Source organism: Hippoglossus stenolepis, chromosome 20 (assembly GCF_022539355.2).
Source record: "Hippoglossus stenolepis isolate QCI-W04-F060 chromosome 20, HSTE1.2, whole genome shotgun sequence".
NCBI lineage: Eukaryota > Metazoa > Chordata > Actinopteri > Pleuronectiformes > Pleuronectidae > Hippoglossus > Hippoglossus stenolepis.
In genome coordinates, this window is record NC_061502.1 from 3,395,378 (window position 1) to 3,422,661 (window position 27,284).

The 27,284-nt window shown below is 40.6% G+C and overlaps 1 protein-coding gene across 1 annotated transcript in view; it reads right to left on the reverse strand.

Moving 5' to 3' along the window:
• Positions 1–8,063: 8,063 nt before the first annotated feature.
• The window catches only part of cnih3 (cornichon family AMPA receptor auxiliary protein 3), a 70,005-nt gene continuing 50,784 nt past the window's right edge, over positions 8,064–27,284 (reverse strand). Inside the window, 3 exon segments of the mRNA XM_035143346.2 lie at positions 8,064–8,475; positions 16,748–16,891; positions 23,843–23,955. Of these exon segments, the coding sequence (XP_034999237.2) occupies positions 8,448–8,475; positions 16,748–16,891; positions 23,843–23,955 (285 nt within the window). The 3' untranslated portion in view covers positions 8,064–8,447.

A 27,284-nucleotide genomic window follows, 5' to 3' on the forward strand; every position in this document is an offset into this window, starting at 1 on the left:
ACTCACACCGGCAAGTTATAGACAAGTACTATACTATAGATATACTACATTTATTTTTATATTTATTCAACTGATGTTTTACCTTTTAGTCGACCTTTGTTTTACAAGATATCGCCTTCCAGACGAGAACACAAAAACGACTCTCAATGCTCAAACAAGCATGCCAGGCCAGTAGGTGCCGATAAAGTCAATGATCTCTCAAATACCAGAGAAGAACATTGTAATCATGCTCAGTGAACTTAGGTCAGAGTAATATTGGAGGAGGCAGATACCTTTGAATGTCAGCAATGTCGAGGAGTGATGCTAAACCAAACGCAGAGAAACCGGCACATAGCTGTCATTGTTGTGGTTTCAGGCACGTGCTCATTATGCAAAGTAACAGTGGGCATGCACAAGGTAAACGGTCACACCATCTTTTCACAATCACTCAGATTTGCAAACATTGAAACATAGAAACTGGAGTTTTTGAAAATCTGCATTTTGGAAGACTTTTGTAATGATTCAGTGGGTTCAAAAGCTGACGAGAGGCCCAAACACAGAGAAACCAGTTTGACAAACATCTGCGTTAGTGTGGCCAGGGTCCTGTTGTCTGAGCTCCCAGTGCCCTTTGTCAGTTTGTCTGGTCATACTATCTCCTTGGTCTTGCTTCATGCTCCTGTTTGTCCTTGTGCAGATGTTTTTCTCTGTCGGTTGGATTTTTGCGCTTTGCTCAAAAGCATGAGTTTGAAACAAAAATCACAATTCCAAAAGATACAGGTCAGTGCATGGGTAGACGAGTATCTCAGGCAAACAATGCAGAGGAGGATGAGGCAGAGGCTTAATCAAAGAATGAGAGCAGAGTTATCTAGCCGGAGAAACTTAACACTGGAAGAAATTGGGCTGGACACAAGGGAACTAAAACAAAGTGAAACAAGGGAAAGGAAGCACGGAATACACAGGGGAAGGAGAGGCAATGAGACACAGGTGTAACACATTAGGGCTGGCCAGATAGTCACAGCAGCCGGAAACACGCAAGGACAGGAAGTGACAAGAGGTGAGGTTAGTGACGTCAAACAAGAACCAGGAAATAATAAAACATGACCCAAGGGACTGAGTGGTTCCCTGACAGCCATTTTCAGACATGACCTCTGGGTAAAACCTGGAGAATTGAGAGTTGAGCAGCTCAACAGTAGCAATAAGGCTCTATAACAAGTTTTACTTCTGGATGAAGTTTCAGCTTCTCAGCTGTTAGCTTGCTCACCCCAAAACTGTGTCTCTGTTATAATTTGGTCTTGTGTTGGTCACTCTTCCAGTTTAGCTGCTGATTTCTAGCAACACTGTGGACACACGATTAATTGCTGTCATGAGTTTTTTTGCTTGTTTTTGATATATCTGAGTTGCTTTTTTGTAATTATAGATTGTCTCACAGGCCATAAACAGCCTGGAGGCCGCAGGTTGGTCTGCCCTGCCAATGACTAATCAAAGAGTCTCAAGGTTACTTAAAGGTTCAGTGTGTAAGATTTAGGTGAAAGGGATATAATGGCAGACATTGAATATCAAATGATCTTAGTGATGTTTTCAATAGTGTGTTTCAAATATATTGTACGATTTGTTGTTTTTTTTTACCCTAGAATGGGGCCTTTGTATTTAAATACTTTATATTTACATCTCGAGCGGGTCCTCTCTACGGAGGCTGCCATGTTTTTACCAGTAGCCCAAACTGGACAAACTAAACACCTTTTGAGTTATGACAACGGAAGGCTACCACAGGTTCCTGTCATGTTTGGAAGCGTGAGGTGAGGGGTATTCAGCTGCAACATGCAACTTCACCACTAGATGTCACTAAATTCTACCCACTGAACCTTTAACTTACAGGTGAGGCAACTGTGAAACACAGAGGGATTCAACATGCTACAGTGTGCTCTCAGTTATCAGAGGCACCTGCAGTCCTCATGTGTCTGTCGTACAGAATGTGTAGTATAGGAAAATTAGCTAAATATACTGTGAAGACTTATCTTGCCAAGATAGGGGAAATAATTTGGCTGCTTGTCCAAGAGTGGGCTGTAAAACACCAGTGAATGTTATTTAGTTTTTGATGGATTCCAGGGATTCTCAGATATAACAGAAAACGCCTGCTTGCACCTGCCATGGTGCCCATTTCTTTTTTCCGTTTTCTTCTTTTTTTGTTTTTGACAGGAAAACCAGTGCTTATGTGGAGGACATCAACATGAGTTCTTCTCTTGTATTAAAACTCAATCGCATAGCAAATTCATTCTATTACTGGACTGGACATTATGATGTATGGCAGTGCAAATTAACCAGGTTTTATTATTTTCTTTTTCTTCATGGGCAGAAAACCTGCTTATGTTTTCTTACTATTTACGTTTAAGTGGCACAACACACATTACACACAGAGAAACCAGCAGGTCATACCTTGCAAATACACATTTTGGGAATTGGGGAGGACGTTGTACAGGTGGTTCAATTACAGGAATTACATTACTTTTACAGCAATATAATACACTATAAGGATCCAGAAATTCTCAACTACACTCATCATTATTTCATGACTGTTGGTTATTTTAAATGTAAAACACGATTCATTGCATTGTTCTAACCACTCTGCCAACATGATAGTTTCTGTGTTGTAATCCTTAGTCATACATACAAGTTAGAAACCAATAACATGAAAGCATGGCCAAGAAAATCTACTCTGTTCTGCACAACAATCCCAACTTGGTGAGCCAGATTTCTCCTGTACACAAAGTTTAAGAAATCAGATATAGCAACTTACCAGTAACCAGGTTATATCAGTGCAAGTAAATTCTTTATAGTTACTTTACTAAATACTGAACTTGAATATTTAAGATTTTGATTCATGATTATGAAAAGAACAAGTTTTTATCAGAAGTTTTAGTCTCAGTCAATAAGACTAGGGATAATTTATTGATTGATTATGAAATAGCAAACCTTGCCTTGTTTCATCATAAAACAGATTTTGTGATTTGTAAATTCGTTTGATAGACATCAGCACAAGTTGCACCATGTTTAAACAAAATGTAATAATGTATTGTAGAGGGAGATAAACAATAACATCTCCAACCAGTCATTGTTTTATGCCAAAGGGAGACAGGTGAAAAGGAGATGTGTGGCAGGGCTAAAAAAGGTGGAAGAAAATACAACATGAGGAAAAGGGATTAGAGATAAATTCACAAGTGGGGTGTGCAAAACAATTTTTTATGCGTGTACATGATATCTTTCTGGTAGTAGCAACTTCTGAGATCGCAAACTTATTATACAAAGCTTTTCTCATGAGGGTAAATCTGCATGTATGACTTGAATCAGTTAATGGACCTGTAATTGTGTTGGATGCACACTGGCCACACAGGTGAAATCATCCCCCTGTCACCAGTGGCGCTGTGAGTAATGCAGTTTGACAGCACAGCCATATGAAGCACACGGGGAGCTGACAGACTGCCCATCCAGCTCTGCAGGATGGCTCAATTGCACACGTCAAGTACCATAATGCTTAACTGCATCTGCCACCCCTACCCTTCTCTCTCCCGCTCAGTGTCTGAGGATAAAATGATCTCGGGGGAGGATAGTGAAAGAGGCTGAAGGACGTGTAGTGAAACAAACAAAAGAAAAAATTGCAAAAGACAAAAGTGTTTGCGATAAGGTGAAAACAAAGGACTCCGGCTCCCTGGGGGACTGTTAAAAAGATGGCAGACGACTTGAGAGGTGTTTTGAGGACAAAGTGAATGAGTCAGGAAACAGCACTCAAGAAAAGATGACTCAGAGGCTCAATAAGACAGACAGTGGTCCCAATGTTGTTAAACCTGAATATCAGGACAACAACTGACTATAGAGACATTTGTGAGGGACCAATACACCTGGAACTTAGTACTACCAATTACCATATATGGTAATGCAAACCCATCAATAGTGATCAACCTGTCAGTCTTTCACGAGTTCTCTGCCAATCGAAATAATTTATTTGGAAGGTAAAATGACATGGGTGGCAAACTGGAACAGTGGTTTGCACTGTCGCGTCACATCAAGAAGGTTCTTGGGTAAGCCAGGGGTCTTCCTGTGTGGAGGTATCATGTTATCCCCATGGTACCCCACAGTCTAAAGACATACAGGGGTTAGCGGTTAGGTCAATTAATTAATTTGACTCATTAGACTGCAGGTATGAATGTTTTTCTGTCTCTGTATGTTCACCCTGTGATATTCAAGAAGTGCACAGTTGAACAAATAATGACATTGTATCCATTTCATAGAGGTAATTAGGAATGTTGTGGTTTCCTTAGTTGGTATGAAATCAATCTAAAGTAAAAAGGAATAATAAAAGGAATAAATATATAAATATGTTACAAGCAGATGATAGACTCAAAATAGTATGCCTAAAAAGACTGGGATTGAACTGCCGACCTTCTGGTTGGAGGATGACCACTTTATCCTCAGCCACAGCCACCCAGGATGGTGTCTCATTGAACAAAACCATCAACCTGGATAAACTTCAGCTCTCCTGTGTCCCATGTCAGTCCATTCTACAAAAACTGACTCCCTGTCCTATATTCACAGTTTGGAAAAACTAGGTTTGAACTCTAGGTGAGTCACAGGGCCTCTTTCTGAAGGGCCTTCACATCGACACAGTAGCAAAATGCATCAGCGGGCTTCAGTCCCATACAGCGTGAGATTAAAAGTGGCTCCCTCGCTGTGAAAAGTTGAGGGAACAGAATTTTACAGACAAACCTCAGGTTCCAGACGGCTGAGCACAGTGTGCCAGAGCCGGAGGACAAGAGCTCAGTGTCATTTCACAGCTTTGAGAGGAGCGCTGGTGAGGATTTGGGGGAGAGAGAGAGAGAGAGAGAGGGGTGGGATGAGGAGGTGCAGAGTGGGATGGGGGGGCTCATGCAGATGCCAGTCTGCACACACACACATATATACACAAACAATGAAGAGCCAAAAGGTCAGAAGCGTGTGACTGGTTTAATTAAGATGAAATACATGGCAGTGATGTGGACACCCAGGTGCATACTGGGAAGACAGACTGTCACCAATCTGTCGTCGCCTGTCTGCCACAGACACACACACACACTCACTTACCTGTACACGCACACAAACACACACTCACACACACATTAAAACTATCCTGTCACAGTCAGTGATCAATTTAACCATGAAATGTGTATTTTAATGCAGTTCAAACCAATCATCTCAGTCTGCTCCTCTGTGTCACTTCCTGGCTGGACCGTCTTTTACAAAATTCATTTCCTTGAATATGTCTTCTCTGTGTTTTTCCCATCACTATCGTGTTTCTTTGTTTTCCAGTCCATCTGTTAGTGCTTCCTTATGTACCATGCTACCTGTGTCATTTTCAATTCATACACTGCAGTTACATTTTGCACTTTATATATCTGTCCTTTAACCATTGCAAGAGTTTTAACAGACTGTAAAGTGTAGTTTTGCTGGTTTTACTGAGGTAAAGGAGAGTGGAAGTCAAATTCTGAGCAACTAAGTTGCAGAATTGAGGAAGGAAATTTACAGTAACTTGACTTGAGCTCCACGGTGTCAAGGCAAAATCTGTGGTACTTCAGTACTGTGTGTTTTTAAAGCAAAGTGGCTTCTATTTAGCCCAATTTACTTATGTATGATGTTCAAGGAAATCTAACCACACAATAACAGAAAAAAGTAGAATGTACTAAGTGATATATTGTAGAATACACTCTTATTTTAACCAACCATAAGTCCGAATCCTCATTCATGTTCATTCATGGTTGAACTGTGGAGTATTTTTGCACAGAAAAAAGACTGTGGATCTTTGGGTGGACAGGAACGAATGTTAACTTATTGCAGAGGAATGTGAGTATTCTTTTATCAAAAACTGTAAACATTTTTGGTCTCCTTGAGGTTTCCTCCTTTCAAAAGGGAGTTTTTTCTCTCCACAGTCGTCAGTGTGGGTGAATAGTTTAAATACATGTTGCATTAAAAGTTAGATCTGTCATTCACATGTGGCGATTCGGCACCATCTGTGTGTCACTTTTATGATGGTGGATCGCGTATCAGAGATCGTGATCGTAATGGTGGATCCTGTATCGTGCTGGCATCTGATAGTGGTGGTGGACCACGATTGAGGTGGCAGCTGATGGTGGATCCTGATGGCGGCAGTGGACAATGACTGTGGACTATAGTGGCCTCCGATCTTGATGGTGGATCATGATCGTGGTGGCTGCTGACCATAGACTATGATTACAACAAGACTGCTTGATATAATATAGTATTTCTCCTCAGATACTCGACCATTACTGACAATAATCCATCAATTCATTGACCTTCAGTTATGCTACAAAGTGTTTATTCTAATCAATGCTGCTAATACCCTTATCTTGATGATGTTCTCCTTTACACTTGACATCTATTGCACTTCTGTCCGTCCTGGGAGAGGGATCCCTCACATGTGGCTCTCTCTGAGGTTTCTACCTTCTTTTTACCCTGTTAAAAGGGTTTTTAGTAGTTTTTCCTTACTGTTGTTGAGGGTTAAGGACAGAGGATGTCACACCCTGTTAAAGCCCTATGAGACAAATTGGGATTTGTGAATATGGGCTATACAAATACAATTTGATTGATTGACTTCCTATTTAAACATAATATATAGAAAAAAGTATGACGAGTTGAAAAATATGGACACCAAGTTTTGATTTTAAAATACTTTTATTTCATAAACAATATCTAAATTTTACTTGGTTGGTCACAAACACGGTAAGGATAGAAAATGACTTAGAATAAGAGAAAACAACAAGAAGTGGGCATTCCTATCTGCTCCTTGAGTCAGTGATCGAGTGAGGGATGACGGTGGAGATCTACACACCTGGTATTACCATCCGTCCTGAGAGATCCAATCACTAGTAGCCAGCGATAAGGACGTGTGTTCACACCTGGCATTAAAATGTGTCCTGAATGTGTCTCCTGTGACCACAAAACCCACATGTTAATACCAGGTGTGTACTAAAATATCTAAAAGTGGCAAACTGTGCTACATGTGGAAAGGGGAGGTCCAATCACCTGCACTGCTGAATTGTCTGCGAGCCAGACGCCGAGTTCCCTGCAGCTGCAAGGGATGACCTCTAACCTGCATATGGAAGGGGACTTTATCTCCGGGAAATAACTATATAACATCTCAATATACTCAGGCAGTTTCTCAAATATCATTTGCATTGTCTGCTACTTTTGCTTTTACTCAAATCACTGAGAGAGATTATTTTGAGACACCTTTCACTTCCTCTTATTCCTATTTTAGAGTATGGAGGCAAGCTGTCAGTATCTCACAAATAGACATAAATAAATAAATAAATCAATTCAAATACTGGAAAGACAACATTTTGGTCCATGGTGTAAATAGAGCTAGAAAAGACCCCCCCACCTCTTATCTTCAAACAGGGCTGGATAGTTCTTTATATGTTGGAAGACCGTCACCTGTGTGGCTAGACTATCATAAATCATTTCTAATATATAACCAAATATTGCGAATATTGTGCAAGATCAAAGACACTATTTGTGCAAAGAATGTGTGCTCCTCTACTATAAAAGCTTTGACAGGTTTCAGTTTTTTTGTGGTTTTACTTCGGTTCCGAGTTCTAGAAAAGCTTCCCACAATAGAACAACACGAGGACAACACGAAGAAGGCTTTTGCTGTATAGAATACCTTTTGCCGTAGATCAATTAGAAATGCCTTTTGTTAAAGAATACACCAAAAATGCACACGTCACAAAAGCCATTCACATAATGTTCGAAAGAGAAGTCCACAGGCTGTGGACTGTTATGTGCCATCTGTGGGGAGATACAAAGAGAACTCTCCTCCCTGGTGCTTCCTCCAGAGCTCATTTCTCTGTTCTGTACAGTGTGATCCATCCGTCCACTCGTCCATCCACCCCTCGTTTCGGGCTCACCGGGGAAGCTACGGTTGGCGAGGCGTCGGCGAGGAAAGTGTGAGGTCCCTGCACAGTGCCTTGCATGTGCAGTGCTTGAGACATACTATGTACTGTGTTCTTAGCGCTACCCTGCTGGTCGTCCTAACCGGCACTGCTACTGTACAGTGAGTATGGTACCACTCAGAGGATGTGTGTTTGTGTGATTGTGTGTGTGTGTGTGTGATACAAACATTGGCCAGGCAGTGATTAACTTGGGTCTCGCTATGACCAATCAGACTGTAAACAGCAGATTTAGTCTTCAGTTTTTATGTACAGTCGAGCATAAAGCAAGTCCTTTCCTCTTTGGGGGCGAGGGCCAGAGCATAGAATGAGCTTCAGCCCCGACGTGTTCATCGTTTGGCCTCACAACACAAAACATGTTTCTCTCATTGTCTTTTCTGTTAAATTTCCTGTCATTTCAATTCTAGAACTGACCCAAAGGGCAGTCTGTGAATCCAGAGGCCTTTTCTATTTCTCTGTAGTATAAATCAGTTGTTATGAGGTAACCAAGGAGTAGACCATACTGCAACACAAGAGAAGAACAGGAGAAAGGAAGTGAGACGAGGCAGACGTGACGAAGCAAAAAAATTACATAACAATTGAAATCATCTAAAGGCCCATTTGAAGCATTACGATAAAACTTTGTGTGTGTGTGTGTGTGTTTGACATCTCATTCATCCATAGTTCTTGGTGATTGATCTCAATGCTGCTGCCTCAGCTGCTCGCATTTAAAGGGAAGTCAGTTTGTTTGTGTACTTGATGTCAGCAGTTGACTTATTTATCTCGGATTCTGACAAGACAACAGACTTTTATATGTGACGTCCCTTTGAAGCTTCTCTTGTTATAATCTGCATAATCTTCTCTAACGGCTGAATTTCTGCCATAGAGACACAGTGTCAGGGATCCTGCTATGCACCTTAATGGTCCTAGTTCAATAATAATCAGTCGGGTTAAATGGACATAATACTCACATTGTTCCTCTTACAAAAGAAAAGTGGAATTTTGTATGGAGGTTTTTCCTGTCTTTATCCAAGAGTGTCTTTGAGAACCCTGCGCTTGCACTCAAATAGCCCCTGCTTGGGCTTAGACTTGATCTGCTTGTGCTCAAAATCTTGCACTCTGATTTCCTGCGCTCCAGCTTCAGCTCTTCTTCTCGCCCTCACACTGTCTGTGCACTTAGTCTGCCCTCAGATTCCTCCTCTGCTCTTGGTTTTTTCTTCTGCATTTGGAGTTTTTTGTGCAACAAGTCTGTCAAAATTCCCCAACCAATAGAATGCCAGGTATAGTGTTAACAAATGAAATTGTCCCGCCCTTGTTGCCTTAGCTTTATTTTAAGAGTCCCAAACGGGTGGGTAAACCGGGTTAATGCACTCCCACCCTCCACAGCTTCATTTACACACTCAGCTAACACATCCACAACGCGGGCGCACAGTTTTGAGTGAAAACCAGAATGTGAAATTAATAAGTCCTGCTCTCAGATTGAAAGACCCCATAATTTTGCTGCCAGTCTTACTTGCTCTGCTGTAGCTAATGATGGCTTATGTAACGTTAGCCAAACTCGATACCACTATGAAACCAACATCACTGAGTCAGTTTGCCGAGTTTATGACTCCTCTCTTCTGTGCAACCCTGTTTTTCATCATCTGTCTATGTCCATGCTCACACAAATGTACGTCTATGCAGATGCCCAGTGTAGTGCAGACAGTAGCACGCATCCATCTGCCAATTTTGTGATAACGCCACCAGTAATTTGAACCTTTAAACTTGTAGATCTACAGCCAACACTCGTATTTCTGGGGCCTGTGACACCAAATATACACAAAAATAAAATGTTAAATTTGTGGTCAAGGTGGCAACCATTAACCTGGAAGTTACAGAGTCTTGATTTACTTCTGATGTTGCAAAAAAGTCCTGCATGTTAAACGTTTTTTTTTTGTTGCTTTTCCTCACATTGGTGGTTTATGTTCCTGAACACTGCTAACAGGAAAACTGTGGAAACTGATCACAACAATATATTAGCGTATGTAATAATCAGTGGAATCAGGTTTATATAATAGGAACAAATAAGTACAAATAAAATAAACGTTTTGTTTTATAAATAACAATGTAATTTAGTTGAGATGTATCTTAGCATTAAACACATTGGACACATTTTTTACACATTCTTTCTACACTACATTGCAATTTTACAGTTTTTTTTCTTCCTGCTATGATGTATATAAAGTACATCAAAATATAAAGGAAACAATCCTTCCTGGCATGTTTGCGTTGTTTTTATTTCCTAGAATACACCAGCAGTGAAAAACTTTGCCAATGAATGAAAAATAAAAAAGCAAAGGCTGATGAGCATCATGTAATGCAATGAGCATGTAAACAATAAGCTGTAAAACATATTGCTGCGAAGTGTAATGCGATTCCACCAGGGTGATGCTTTGACACTGATGAGCTTCAGTCAAAATACTATATGTGATTATTTGAACCTGGAAACAAACAGGATGATTAAGCATCACATGAAACGTCAACAGCATAAAAATCACAGATTGGGAAGTCAACACTTATTCAGTTTCACTGAGCTGTGACTTGACAGGAACAGATTTGCATCTCACTGACAGAAACTCATGACTCCAAACTTCAGTATTCATCCCAGAGTCATCAGGAGTGGATGATTTCTCCTCAGGGTCTTGTTGTCCTACTGGTAGAACCTTGCAGAACCAGGCTGGTCTGGATGTTTTGTCAAAGTCCAGACTCGGTTGTGAATTTATAACTGACCCATAGATAGGTGGGTTTACATTTGATTTATTTATTTAGATGTTGTAAACTGTATGTGAGTGGGTTTATTATCTGAGGTATAAGCATTGCTGTAAATCATCTCTGGATAAAAGAAATGAGACAGTGGATGTCATGTCTTTGTATATGTGCATTGTTTCATTTATATTTGAAGAAAACCTGCAGTCTCTCCTGGTTTGCACAGTTGCGTTGTGTTAAACTTATATCTAAAGGCTCTAGAATTTTTATTCTTGGACTAGAGCAGCTTTGCATGATTCATAGTTCAAATAACGTCTTTATATATCTCAAATGACCTGTTATGCAGCCCCTCAAATCGAAACAGGCAGTATAAGCTCAGGCCTCCTCAACAGCCCACTCTTTCTCATTGATCGAACTTCTTACACAAAACATATATAACAATCTTTCTAAATACGCCTCTCTTAATGTGGGAATTGTGCTAAAATGCTGTCAGGGGTGATAAAAAAAAAGCTAATAATGCAAATAGAACATTAGCCTAATTAGACAATAACTTAACAATGTATGCTAAAATATGACTTGTGTCATGAGATACTGCAGCAGAGAAATACTTCTCTCGAAAATGTGTAATACAGATTCATTGCTACATTTCCACGACTACTTATCACACTGTTTACAACATTAACAACAACAATAATAATCATAAATGATAATGATGATTGTAATAAAAGCAGTCAACACTGTAATATTTTTATGTTCATGGTTGGGGTGGGGGGGGAAACAATGTTTAATTGTGAAAGTCCAGCCGGGTTTAGTGAGCGTTATCAGCCATTAGACCAGGATCTGCATTATAACTGTAGCAAAGTGCAATGAAGTCCCAGGATCATTAGAGCAAACGTGAGGTGAAATTGTGCTGAACACAGGCTCCTCACAAGACACCTTATTACACAGTAACAACATGTGGTAATGAGGTAACATCCAATTATTGTAATTAGAGTGCAGTGCAGCCCTGCGTGTTAATGTGTGAGGTGAAAGGACGGGGAAATCTAATTCCCTCCAACTATTACGGGATTTTCACCAAAACGCTGCATTGTTATAAACTTCTTTCCAGACGGTCTACAAATGTCAACAGGCTCCTTATTCTCCAATATTCTTTTATGGAGGGAGTTTTCAGCAATGCGTAAAAATGTCTAGGGTAATTCTGTTGAACATTCGTGTCTTGTGACTCAGTGCTGCATGGTTTTTAATCTATCTGTACAAACAGTATACAAAAGTGAATATTCTACCTTGTTGTTAAGATATATATGTCTTGTTGCAAATTATTGTAATTGCAGTATTGCCCCTTCAAGTTTTGTTGCTTCAATCTAGCTTCACATTGCTACATGTAGTCAGTGGATCCACTGTGAGACAAGAGTAAACCTTGAATGAACACCTTTGCTTCTACTTCACTGAAAAATGACCACTCGCATTGGTCCACAGCTCAATGGCTGCCAGTGATAAACATTCTACATAATAACGTTATAACTACACACATTTTCATGAGTTGTACATGTTCCCTATAGTCAAGTATGAGCATCTGTCCAGTTAATGAGCCAAGGTGTGTTTGTGTATCAGTGCGTGAGTGTTTTTGTGTGTGTGTGTGTGTGTGAGCAAATACAAAGGGCAGATTATCATGTCCTCTGGAAGGTGGAAGGAGCAACAGTTGGGATAAAAAAAGGTTTGACTTGTAAATGTACAGCAGGATGACAGTCACGACACGCAGGGCAGCCGCATCCAACAACATGCTGAGGACCAGTACGCTAGAGCACAGGGTTAAAAAGAAAACAAGCTGAGGAAATACCGAAGCCTGTCGTCTTCTTCCATGGGGAAAAAAAGGATTAGACACCTGAGTGCATCACATTACACACAAGTCTCCACAGAGGACAGAGGGAAGAGAGAGGCTGGAGGGTAAAGATCAGAGGTCACATTCTGAGGGGGACTGTTATTCAGGCAGGGCGTCGTTCTGCTGAGGAAAGTGAGATTTATGTATATTGATATTGTGCTAAATAAAAAAAAAAATGTCTCCTGGTTTCTAGGTCTTGATTTCTCTCCTGAAACATTACGTAGATCCATCTCAATGAACAAAACATAACGTAAATAGATGAGTGTATGTATAAATGTATTAATCTGCTCAATTCCCCCTGAGCTTCTATCCTCCCGCTGTCGCCCAGATGGACAAAGTCAAGAGTTATAGAGTAATTCCAGTTGGTCATCTGCACCGGATACGCTCCACTGCCCGACCAAAAGATTTGACATCACCCCCTCACCCGGGTGTGATGCTGAGTGCTCAGGTGCAGTGTGTTTTCATCTGTGTGTCTGTGAGGGCATGCATAATTTCATTACGTGAATATGTGGGATTTTGCGTACGTGTGTGTGTGTGTGTAAGATTAATTGTGAGGGTGTGAAGGATCTTTCGGTCACAGATGCAGGAGAGTGAGCCGGAGTGTGTTTGGTTTCAGGGAGCGGTGAGAGAGAAGGGTCAGTGTCATGACATAAGAAAACAGAAACAAAGCCCCACAGAGCAGGTTTCAGGCCTCTTCACTTCCAATTCAACCAGTTCTATTTACTCATCAAATCATCTCTTTGTGTTGACCAACAATATGTTTGCCCTGCACATCTGTCTGTGTATGTGGGCAAAATGAATCAACAGAGGGGCGAATTTGGTGGGAATATTAAGTGGAAAGGCATCTACGAATGATTAACTCATGGAGCTGATTGGGTCTGCAGATTTTTTTTTATTTATGATACCGCCACAAAAATTGAGGGATAATCTAAGTCTTATATTTATCAGTAAATCATTTTACATCAATATGACATGTGGCATTAAGAGGAAGTCAGAATAAGTCCGAAAATGACATCATGCATCACACTCAAAAATGCATTCCTCCAGGTATCGCTACATCCTATAGGACTATAGAAACGTTCTTTTTTTGATGCCTTAGCTTATTTAGCTTCATCATCATGGTATAAAATGTAATTATGGCATCCTTAAAAAATGGCTTTGATACAATATAAAAATGTGCATCGCCTGATTGGGATTTATACAGCACGCAGGCAGGGTGTGCATCGCCCCTCTGATGCTGTTCATTTTTTATGCAATCATAGTTTACTTCCTGAATTGGTAACTGGTTTTACATGCACAAATTCTCTACTTCCATGATAGAAGATTTGTGAATGAAAGAATACTAAATTTAGATGCTGGCCAGCTCACAGGTTGATACTGCACTGTGATTTTTTTGGTTCCTACATGAAAATCAGACCATGTTTGATGTCAAAAATACGTCTCAATTGTGAAAACAAATATTTTCTCTTGAACTTGGTGGAACTGAAAGTGAATGGGCCATCACTGTGCTTTGTAGAGGGCTATACCTCACATCTGCTGCTGCTGCTGCTGCTGCTGCTGTTGTCAGTGGTCTTTAAAACATCAGATCAATCCAACATGAGCTGAAGCAGGAAAGGATGGAGTGAGATGGAGAAGCAAGATGATTTAAGTTCAAGAAGAATGCTCTGCTTACAGCTGTGTCCACATGTGGACCAAAACACACTATCCAGGACATACTGTATTTTCTCCACAAATAAAATATAAGACTACAGTGATAGTTTATATTGATATTGCATCTCTTATCCTACTATAAAGTTGTAGCCCTCTTGGTGACTTCTTCCAGAGAAAACTTTGAGTCATACATTTCTTTTATGTTTTAGCCCATTAACTACTAATCACATATAATTTGCATTAGTGTACCTATTTTGCACAATTTCCTTTACATACAGTTAAAACACAATAAGACGCGTAGCTTCTCTCTGGGACTCGTTGAAACGCGTTGTGATGGTTTAACACGCAGGATTTCACACGTGGGTAAAACACACGCGTCGTTTTACTCCTGTGGCGTTCACTTGACGTCAGGTAAAAATGTTCAGGAGTAACTATCAGGTAAGTTGAATTCTTCCTCCATTCTTCGAGCACAACACTGTGAATGTCGCGTGTGAATAACGTGTTCTCCGTGGGCTTGTGCGAGCTTCAGCCCTGTGTGACATTTAGCTGCAGGCTAACAGCAACACCCGTGTGCTGCCCGCAGGGTGGAGCCGTGGTGGAGGTGTTCACGGGACAGGGTAAAGACCCCGTGGCCAAATGGAAACTAAGCGGGGGGTCGTCGGCCATACGGAAGGTGAGTCTGCGGGGCTGCGTTCCAACATGGCGATTAAACACAATCTTTATCATCGGAACTTTAACAGCACATGTGCCCCGCGAGTTGAGCTAAGTGCCACAGGGCCCAGAGATGTTCTCTTAACACAGTCCAAACCACCAGTACTGACGTCCTTTGAAGTCACATCTTAAGTGCCATTTTTGTTGAACCAACAACACATCGAACTCAAGGCTGATGTTGACACTGGTATGAAAATGAACGAGATGTGAGCATAAATCAAAATGCATATATCGGTTTCTTCTAATTATTGCTACTATATCATGCCAGGAGGGAGTATACTCTAGTGTGAAAATTTGCATTTAAAATGTAAAGACATCATCTTTACCATTATCAATGAAAGGTTATAGTCAGTATGATGATATCTTTCGAAGAGCAAATTGCTTTTGCCAAGGGAATGAGACCAGGTAGATAAGATATCTTGAAAAACATCCAGAGGGATCAACACAAAGCGGCGCCTCATCTCTCTGGCACATCTTGATTTCATGATATATTGTCATTAACGATATAGGTTAACTTGTTAGAGGTCTGGTAAAGATATTTCTATTAAAATCACATAAATACACCAAAAATATGTTTGCGTTATAGAAAAAGACCAACACATCATTGCTCATGATGTTGCTTTTCTACCTGTGTGGTATTGCTGTGATAAACATGTTAACAGCATACAAACATACCTGCTGCCTAAAAAGACATAACAACAGCACATCATACAAGGGTGGGACCTAACCAACCTTGCAGCATGTGTTAAATGTTTTATCACAGCATTATCGCACGCATACAAGAGCAACTTCATGTTAAAGTTGCAATCCTTTTCAGGTTCGGGAATAATTTGTAATCAAAAATCGCCTTTGATCTGCGCTAATACTGCCATGTCTACAGAGACGCCAAATCCCCAAAGTACAATCTGCAACTGATATGGCTCCACAAAAAAATCTCAAGCTACGTGGCTGTACAGCTAAAAGCCATACAGCCACAGCAGCCATGCATGAAATATTCATAATTGAAGGCAAGCTTGGCCTCCATATCAGGTGATTTTATGAAACACTGTGGTAGCCATATGGAAGATTGTTAAGGTCAAATTTTCTTCAGAATGTTATTCTTTCAACTTACTATCCTAGCATGGAAGATCAAAAAAAAGATAAGGATTGTACCTTTAAGTGTTTCCATTGATAAGACCTATTAGAGGGATATTTCCAGGTTCCACACACTGCAGCACCCACATGACACATGGAACAGGAATCCGGAGTGATTAATAACAGCATCGTTAGACATGGACAGGAACATTGAGTGCATTTCAAAGGAAAGATATCTAGCAAAAACAATGGTAAATATCAGGCACATGTTAAATCAAGAAGCGATCTAAAGACGTAGTTTTATCCATGTCAGCATTACAGTGGTGCTTGTCAATGAAGTAAAGAATCAAATTCTCTTAACATCACATGCATTAGCAGTAGTGGCCCTACAAACACAAATTATTAGCCTAACAAACCTAGAGTACATGAGAGAACTTGCATGTGATTGCCAGAGAAATGGTTACTTTATTCAGTGATTTGCACTCACATTGCTTTGTCAGAACTGGGGAATCAAACAAGTTAAATGGCCACACGATAGAAACAGAGTTGGAATCAAAAGCGATGTGAGTGTAAATTTTTTGTTTTCACAATTTCCCTTCCAAAACAGGTCTAATGCATGTTTTAAAAGAGTAACTTCAGTTCAGCTTTCTGTAAACTCTAGCTGTTGCAATCAGATTAATGTAATCTATTTTAAATGTAATCCAATCATTTCCCGCACCCTCTGCCTTGTGCTCACCAGTAGAGATAGTAGAAGAAGGAGAGGACGAAGAAGGACAGCTTGCACCACGCCTCCTTCAGGCAGAACTTGAGTGTGTCGCCGTTCATCACGGACGCCGGGTCGTAGAGCAGCTCCTTAGTGTCCGTTGGGGAATGAAAGTACCTACCACAGAGGGCAAAGACCACACCGCGGGTAGTTGACCCGTTCCAGAACCCAGGGGAAGGGGGAAAGAAAGGAGGGAGGGAGGCAGGGTAGATGGCGGAGGAAATGGGAAAGACAAAGTATGGACAAAGATGGCATGATGAGTTAGGCGGAGCACCATCATGCAGAAGATGTGGGTGAAATAGCAATTGAATAGGCTTGAGGTGATTGACTGTTTGCGAAACTCCTTCTCTTGCCTGTCAAGCTTTAGAATTCTCAACATGCTGAAGCCATGATTATGTCGCTAAGAGTTTGGAGAGTGGGTCCAAGATTTTTTTTAACCTCAACCAAAAACATTTCACCAAAGGTACGAATTGAATTTTTTTTTTTCCTACTGTAACTTTAGATGTAAATGCTAGCATGATAACTACCTTTAAACTGCCAGTAACAACCTAGTGTTACTCCAAAGGCTAAGGGGGGTATCATTAGCTAACTATGTTAACTACAGGTTACATTTGAAAAAAACATCAACTCTGTTCTGGACTAGAACGCCTAGGTTAAGCATGATTATGCATACTGTAAGAGTTTAGGCTAACATGAGCTGCTTTATCATGTTCTATACTGGATTAGGAGGAGTTTAACCTCGAGCAACTCTAGCCAAACTCGACATGACACTCGAGATATGTTCCTTTAATAAACTGAAAGCTGTCTTTTCCTTCCTTCAAAATCGGGATCCCATGGATATCTAAAGTCATCCAGCAATGACAGTTAGCCTGGGGTAATCAATGTTTGGATATATATTATAGCAGCTCTAACAGGATTTCAATTATTGATAACCACTGTAGCCAAACGCGAATGGCTTGGAGCCTGACGAGATAGATTCTCGTTTTGTGCAGAATCCTGCTGTCTCGGAAGGATGAACATTGACAGTCACTAGTAAGGGTAGCAGCAAACAGTCCATCAGGGATATAAGTTGATGTGACTTATCTTGTCGTGAAACTGTTTGTTTCCAACAAGATAAACAAAGCATGATTCAACACAGTATTTCAGTAGATATTCAAATATATTTTCACCCAGGTCTGTTCGAAAGGTATCAGGGGTGGGGTTCTTTAATCCTGTCAGCTCAGCTGGTGAATTACAACTCCGATTTTTGTATGCATCACCATGATTCAAAGAGTAATTTTGTTCCGTTTCAAATTAGTTTATATGCTGACTGATTTATGGCTGAAGAGAAAATCCACCCTATAAGAGAATCTGCATAAAATATTTAATTGGTTTTAGCATAATCAATATTTGTAAACAGCGGTCTCTCTCTCGCAAGGCTGTGTCAAATGAAGATGTGTCACCAAAACAAAACCAAAAACCTGGTGGTGATTAATAGCAGAGTCGGGGGCTGGGGGAATTGTTGGATTCTTCCAGGAGCTTTTACATCCCAGTGAGACCTATCTCAGGAGGGCTGTTACAATTATGAAATCAAGCCGCTCTGAGAAGTGCTGGCATTTGCTTTTGAGAGAAAGCTGTTCATGTACTGATGCAATTGCCTTCTTGCTGATTTTATAGGGTGAAATTTGCCTTTAATGGACCCCAGAGTTGATACAAATGAACAGGAATCTGTTACAACGGATTACTGAACATTATGTTAGGGACCAGATGCATTCAGATGGTTTGCTTCTTCTTTATTCTTGGTCATTTAGTCCATACAGACCACCATAATGAATTTCACATTCAAATGATGGTTTGAGTGGTTTGATGGGTAATGAAGTCTAACCAGAAAGCTGCCATCACAGCTAATGCACGTGGCCTGTTCTGTCGTAACCCAGGTGAACAGATGGTTAATGCATGTCCATACTGAATGTAAATTCATGTTCATTGGTTTTTAATGAATGTGAAACATTGCACATTTGGTTGACATGAATTAATTACAATGTACAGTCACTAAGTCACTGTTAATGTCGGCCAAGTATGACTCATGCATGTGTGAAACACTCTATAATGCAGCAGAAAATGCATCTTGAATGAAACAGGGGTCTTTGTAATGAGTCACTGAACATCATTACCACGTATTCTTGCAACATTTACATGCACAAATGGCTGATGATGAGGTAAACAAGATAATATAATAGTTAACGATACGATTTGCTAATAAATTGTCATTTAAAATAAAAAACAACACCATTTGTTACACTATTCCCCTGAGAAAAGGTAACAGATGACACAAGAGTGAGATGCGTAAACAAATCTTCTGCAATATGTTAAACAACACACACACACACACACACACACACACACACACACACACACACACACACACACACACACACTTTGAGAATGATTCAGCTGGCACCCAAAGCATTCTAAGAAACTGCACATCGCCAGCTTTCCTTAAAATTTCCCATCACACACCCACGTTCACATATTGTGAGAACTTATTTGTTTTGATAAACAAGCAAATATTCCCCACCAATGAAGCAGCCGGTTACATAATCGCACGACTAATGCGATCATTAATTCTCCACTGAGGCCGGGCACATTGTCTGTCTGCGTGTTGCTCTGTCACACTTTGAGCCAAAGTAACAGCCCTAACAGGCCAACGAGGGACTTAAGACAACATCATTGCTTTAATTTAGGTAATCCTGGTGACACCACATTGTAGACACTCTATTACTACTCCAAAATCGAAGGTAAAGTCATTGTTAAAGTCACAGTCTTGGAAGCGTTCAAGTGAGGTGTGGTGCAGGATGTAACATTTTACTTCCACTTGCAGAGATCACATGTTTTTGTTTACGGCACATCGACACCCGAGTCTGCCCTCATCAAAGCTCTCCAATCTCGTTGTCTTTTCAAGTTGACAACTTCTTCACGATATTTTCACCATTAGCTGCACCTATCGATACCTATTTTGTATGCAGAGCTTCTGAGATATCCTTCTCTGATATTTCTAGAGCCACTGGAGGTGATTGTAGTTCTATAGTTCCAATCTGTGGTGTTAAGAGAATTGAAAAACTGTATCCAGCGGCAACATGTCTCTCGAGAAACACTGTCCAAACAAAGTCCCTCTGGACCATCAGTCGTCGAGTTGCAGTCCAAGACAAAACCGAGGAACAGCATTAGTGGGCTTTGGAGGATCTAGTTAGGAAATACCTGCCCCTTTTATCTTGGGCAATTTATATTTCACCTAATATCGCTCCTTCTCTATATCTCCACCTCCCTAGCCCCTTGGCTACGTGTTTCACTGATCTACAGTCGACGTGGAAAAATCCAGAACATTGCAGCAATATACTGTACATGTCAGCCCTTCTGAACCAGGATGTTGCCTGAACCCACTTCCTATGTATGTTATTTATTTGCATGTTTTCCGTGTTGCAAAGTAGTCCTGACGTTCCCTGGAATTTGATTGTGTACCACATAGGCAGTGGAAAAGGCTTACATGAGAAGGGCAGATTTCCCAAGGTCAGAAAGACATTGTTTTTTCAAATATTCTGTTTTCAGAATTTCAAAACTTTCGTATTTTTCAGTGGTTTTAGCAGAAATGTCAAACAGTCAGAAACCTTGGCACAAAATATACTGATCTGCCTCATGTTTAATATTATCATGGCTACGTATGTAGCACTTTATAGCACTTAAGTGAGGATTTGTGTTTTTAACATCCATAGTGTCTCTATACCTGTCCCTGCCTGGGCTGCTCAGCTTCCGTGACCTAACCCTTTAAGACAGAATTATTTCATTAGTTAGGAAAAATGGAACCCCAAAAGAAATATACAGTGGCTTGAGAAAACTCTCGTATTGTACAATTGGACAAGATAGATACAATTATCCTTTGTTGAAAGCAGCTCGAGGTTTGAGTCTTCTTGAGACTGCCTGTCATCTTCATGTCTCTCCACAGATGTTCTATGAGGTTTAAATCTGGGCTTTGGCCACACCACTCAAGGACAGTGGTGACTTTTAGTAAAGGAATTAATAAGATGTTGAAATCTTGACACTTCTTAATTACTTGTGACTTAATTAAACTGACATAAAAGTGGATTAAATTTATTATTTGAACAAATTTACATTTTGAATGTGGGTATTATGAACTGCTCCAGTGAAGAGCTTTTTACGGTGTTTGAATGGTCACTGACCTTTGCTATTGCACCCCCCCTCAGGACAAACGTTTCATTTGGTAAAGCTAATGTTAAAGCTGTGAGGACAGATTAAACATCAGTATATAACGAACGCCAATGCGAAAGGGCAAAGCGTCAGGTTTTCCAGTCTTCTGGGGTAAACTTGTGGCAGATGGTGTGTGGACTTTAGTCTGGTCTTTGGGTTAGTCCACTTGAGGACAGCCAGAGACTTGTCCTAAAGACACTTCTGTCTTTGTGTTGGCTTTATGCTCGGGGTCATTGTCTGGCTGAAAAGTGAAACATCCTCACTGTCGTGGTTGAGGTCGTGTGAAGCCTAGAGCAGTTCCCCCCCCAAGTCTTGGCTGCATTCATCCTTCTGTCTCCCTGTCCCCTCTGCTGAGAAGACCGCTCCCCACATATAGCATGATTCTGCCGGGTATACTAGGTGTATACTATTGATTTTTGTCTCATCAGACCAGAGCTGGGGTCTGATTACTTTCTGAAGCCACTGAAAGTGAGTCATTTCAAGTGAGCAATTTACGACAACTGGTTTTCCTCGCAACAGGACATCCTTCAATACAAGTTTGAATCGACAGACCTCTCAAAATCCATGGAATCTGTGTGAATCTGCCCTTTCAAAACAGTCCTCCAGAAAAATCCGATCAAACAGAGCCTCACATAGACATTGGAGCGAAAAGCTATAGCGCATATACACACCCTGCTTTTTGTTGCTGTGATACATGGACACTGCATGTATCCATGAGCTGAGTGTTCATTTTGTTCCACCATCAGTGACTCCATTCCTCCCCCTCTCACTCCCCCCTGCATCTCTTGTCCATATTAGATCGGTCTCCTGTCACTCACTTCCTTTCTCACCAAACCTATTGGACTCCAGCTACTCCCTCCTTCACCTTCCATCCTCCTGCTTCTATGACTTACCCCCTCTTCCTTGTGTTCTCATCTCTCTCTCTCTCTCTCTCTCTCTCTCTCTCTCTCTCTCTCTCTCTCTCTCTCTCTCTCAGCTGTGCAGGAAGCAGCATCTGTAGCTGGTGGGCATCTGGCACAGTCTCCAATTAATGAGACAGCAAGATGCTTTTCCCTCTTTGGCTCTCCTCTCCTCTCCTCTCCTCTCCTCTCCTCTCCTCTCCTCTCTCCTCTCCTCTCACTCTGTAAGTTCAACCAGCTGAGCACACGAGCTTAAACCAATCAGGCTGTCAGCAGCCAGCGTCCGACCCACGACCAGCGGGAAGAGCAGCAACAAAGACAAAAACAGATACAGAAGGAGCAGCGAAAGGAATCTGAAGATCGCTGATTGGTGACCTATTTTCAGACACTGCTGTTCAAGGGGCTGGTGATGCGCAGATCACTGATATACTTGCTTTTACCCACACATTTGATTCAGCTTCAAATGGGGGCGTTTTGTCCTCAGAAACGCGACATATCCCCAAGATGCCATTAAACACATGAATGATAGGGGGCGGTGTATCATGTTGTGGAGAAATGTCAGAAGAAGCCAGAACAAAGAACAACGACAAAGCTTTGAAGAGAAACCAAAGGATCTTGTTACCACTTTTGCTTTAGCTGCCATGATCAATAAGTTCCCTAACCTTCAGTCCCAAGCCCATTCATTCCTACTGAAGACATATAGTCTCAAAAAGATATAGTTACAATTTTGACAAAAGGCTTGAGTTGTTTCCTAAACAGCTGGTTATTGAGATTTATACAGTCCCTTCAGTTAGGAGACTTTTTGTTGGATTGTTGCAGCTTAACATGTCTGATTAAACGGTAGCTTTTCTAGAAAATCTACGTAGTGTGTTGATGTGTTGAGGCTTTTTTGCTTCAAAATTGCAAGAGGAACTTAAAAAAAAAAGAAGCAAAAATAGCCACGCAATTTTAGAACCATGTTTTTATTTTATGCATTTAACAATTTTCACATTTAGAACGTTTTTATGCCATCACTTGAGCGTTCATACTGATTTGTCATGTATGTGAACATGTTTCAGCCTTTTTACAGGTGTGTCTCACCATTAGAAGTTTGTGTGTTTGTGTTTCACTACAACGTTTTACGTGGTACTAAGTAATTAAGAACCCACTTTTGTGCAGAGGAATTGGCCTTCAGAAGTCCTTTTTAAATTTGAGATGTTTGCGCCACACACGTTTGCATCTTCAGAACCAGGAAGTGAGTTTGATGACATACATGAATACGTTTTAAACAAACTGTTATTGCTATGATTCTTGAGAAATTACACAAATTGGTCAGATTTGCAGAAAAAGAAAGCTGTGATTGAACAAGATTGGAAGTTGGGATTGGATGAATTTGTGTTAATTTGTTTCCATGGAAGGACTGTTTTTAGCAACTGTTACTCAAACTGAGAGAAATCTTGAAAATACTTTTTGGTATTTATTGATACTAAGCTATGCTATTTATATGTGTGGGTTATTACACATCTTATTTCTAAGAGAGGAAGTCGATAGAGGATCATTAAATAAAAAACGCAGACTGCATTCAACTTTTGAGAAAGAAATACATAAATTTACAATGGCAACTTTCGTGTGACTATGGAGAGATTATGGTCAGTAAATTGTGGTTAAACAATGTGCAAGGTTTGGCCACTTCACCACATACCTATAGTTTGGGGGTAAATGTTTCATGTAAATTGTGAGGTCTGGAATCACATTAGGATATAATTACTTATCTTTAACATTGTTGCATTGGCAAAAAAAACTAGAATATCATAAGTCTCATTGTTATCTACAGCTTTTTCAGCATAGGTTTCTTTTTGTCAAAGTTTCAGACATACAACCGCACACGCACACGCATACACACGCATACACACACACACACGGACAATCCAACGGATTGGATAGTTACCTCCAAGTGTTGTAGAAGAGCAGGGGGATGTTGAGGCCCACAGTCAGCCACTCCTGGGCACACAGGAACATGATACAGAAGAGCCCATGGATGGAATACTCCGGTAGCACCAACTACAGAGGAGGGAGACAGAGGCAGGAGAGAGATGAGGATTAGTCACATAGTTCATCTTCTTGGGCAGCTGAACTTGGTTTGTTGGAACATTTGTACGTGGGCAGGTGATTGCTGTAATTTAAATGGATGCTTCCCCGCAAAGAAAATGACACACTTCGACATGACGGCTCCAAAAATGAAGCCAAAACTACATGATTGGCCCCTGATGGCTGGCTACAGTACTGCTAGTATAATCTGCCTCCTCCATGTTAGTAGATGGCATATGAGCCAAACTACAGAGTCAAATTACACACCGAATACATTTTTATCAAACCGATGTGTGTTAAAGTGTTCATGTTTTCTGATAAGTTTGGTTTTAATTACTTATTCAATGCTTTCTAAACCGGCTGAGAAATATTGATTGACAGGTCAGACAATGAATTGGTATGCAGCTCCACTTCACGATCCCTACTGCGTAATCAGTGGCTCAAAATGACATCACCAGCGTAAGATGGCAGCACCTGTATTCCAAGAAATGTTGGCCTAATTCTTTCACAATGGTAGAAAGTGGAGACACTCAATGCATCATTTTTTATTAATAGAGTAATTGGTGTGACCGGCTAGAGAGATGGAGCGCGGGGGGGGGGGGCTTGATTGATTATTCAGATGTACATCCCTAATAAAAGGTTACACTCAGTTTTATCTGTTTCTCCATCTTCCTTTTTACTGCAGTGCTGATACTAAATGCAGATATTACTTGAGCTAAAACTACATTCAAAGGGCAGTTTGCTAGCAGATGCCACATTATCATTTTAATGCCCACAGGTGAAAGAAAGCGCATCAAGCATCATTAGCATTCAAATCCTTAGCCTAGCCTATATTTAGCCGCTGAAATCTGTCTATCTGCATGTATTCCAAGTGGCTAAATGCCCCCATTCAAGATTATGGAGAGCTTAGCTTCACAATGGGCAGCACGCACTGATGGCAGTGGGCCATCATTATCATAATTATCATATGGCAAGACCACCTCTTGGCAAACAGTGAGGGTAAGAATATGTGTGAGGGTGCTCGCCACCAAACCCAACAGATTCCACTATCTCTCCCCCACCCCCTCCCCCTTAAGTAACAAAGCTCCCTTTTGCTCCCCAAATTGAAAGGTTGAGGGAAGTTTAAAGAAGTTATGAAATGTTTTATAATGACCCGACATTTGCATTTCATCTACATATGCCCTCACTTGACAAGTCCTCATGAGAAGTAGCCCAACAGCCAAACAAAGGTCACAAGAAGAATGCATTGAAGAAGAAAGGGTACAAGAAATCTAGATACGTTTTTCAGTCAAACAAAGAAAAGATTACTGTAGGAATGGACCCTGAAAATAGCTGCTGATTGTGCGATTACTTTGTAATAACACTTATCATGTTTACTTCTATTTAAAAATGTACAATTTCTTCACTTCACTTCATTCACACAGTTAATTTTGTATTTAGTCAACCAAGATAATCTACTGCTGTAACCTCAAAATTAGCTTTTTATTTTGAAATGATCAGCTAAGGTTCTGTTGTTGTTAAGCAACAGACGTTGGAGCATCATTAGCCCTGACACTGTTACAGATGATCACTTCAGATTAGACTAAACACATGTATAAAACTTGGCTACCACAGGAGCTGACATAAAAACACTAAAGCCTGGCTTACCAAGCTACGTGAGTCTTAGGACTATTTTATTGCGTGGTTAAAATTGTGTGTCATGCAAATCCCTGCAAACAATAACCCAAATCCCAGTCTGAGTCCACCGAAGCCTTTCACCACTATAGTTAATGTTATTCACAAAGAAAGCCACTTCATCACTCATGTATATTTAACAGTGTACAGGGCGGCGCATTATGGTGCCACTCTGGGCCTTGAACATTACTGTATACGCTGCCATAACAAGGCCGTGTTCAGGATGCATTATTCAGATGGCTGCATGCCTCCTAATAACAGAAAAACACGTCTCCACTCAATAGCTCTTTAACAGTGGAAGACCAGAAAACTGCTGTGAAGACCAAACCTAAATATATCCATTAGTTTTTACACATGCAGCAGTGAAGCCGTGCACAGTGCAGCACATGGACGAGAGCGCGCGCACACACACACACACACACACACACACACACACACACACACACACACACACACACACACAGAAACACCCCACATAGAGAAAAAGCTTGAAGTAAAAGACAAATAGTCACACTGAGCTTTACATTCTCTCTCCTCTGTTGAGATCCCTCATGTTTATTGGCTCAGTGCTCAGATGAAGTTGCAAACATGATCTGTCACTGCAGGAATTACACAACACTGAGATGTGCATAAAACTTTAAAGGCAACAACATCACAATGTGATGTCAACAAGATGAAGAAAGCATTGTGTCCCCAAGAGGCCTTGTAAAAAAATTCCAAATAACCACGCTGTTATAGGCATTTAATATGAACGCATCAAAGCGTTAGATTCAAGTATCCTGTCATATGTTTAATGATTGCAGACTTGGATTTGTGATTGCAAACCTCATCCAGTTATGGCTTAAAACTGTTGACTCAGACCAATTCAGGCATCGTTATTTCTCTAAAACTCCAGCTCCCACATAGTAGAAAACTGAGAAATTAATGAAGGTGTAACAATTCACAGATATGAACTGTAAAATGGTTTAAATGAAATGTAAGAGATGCAACTACATCCGTTTGTGGACCCCCGGATCCAACTAAATGTACTATGACACAGTCGGTGGCCTGTTTTTGTAGTTAAGATGCTGTTGACAGAAACAGTCTTAAAACTCCAGTAAAAGTTCAATAATCAGTGTAAGACTCAACCTAGTTGTATTAGAAGAACAACAGCAATATGTGTGACAACAACTAAAGCTGAAGATTTGGATTTTATAAAGGTAGACAGAATTCTGGCCATATGTCGGCTCTGTAGAACAGAGATGAAGTACAGCAGTGGCAGGACAAACCTGAACACAACAGTGAAACCTGTGCAGGCGAGGAGGAGTCTGTGGATGCTGGCATCTCCCTAACTAACTGCCCAAAAAAATGACATGTAGTTCCAAAATGATACATTTGTTCTTTGATTATGTCCCTGTTTGATAAAGGAGGGTGAATTTGGGTAATCTGGGAAATTGGGTAATGTGGGACACCTAAGTTCCTGTCCTGTGTTTATTTCCTGTTCTAACACAATCTAGTCAACAGGACTTTTATTATAGGTTTAGCATTAACACCAATCCTATTTTTAAAATGGGTAATGTTGAGCTTGGCACAAAGCAAGGCTATTTAGGCCTTTTTTAAAGCCCAATACAAGTGTCCCATATTACAAA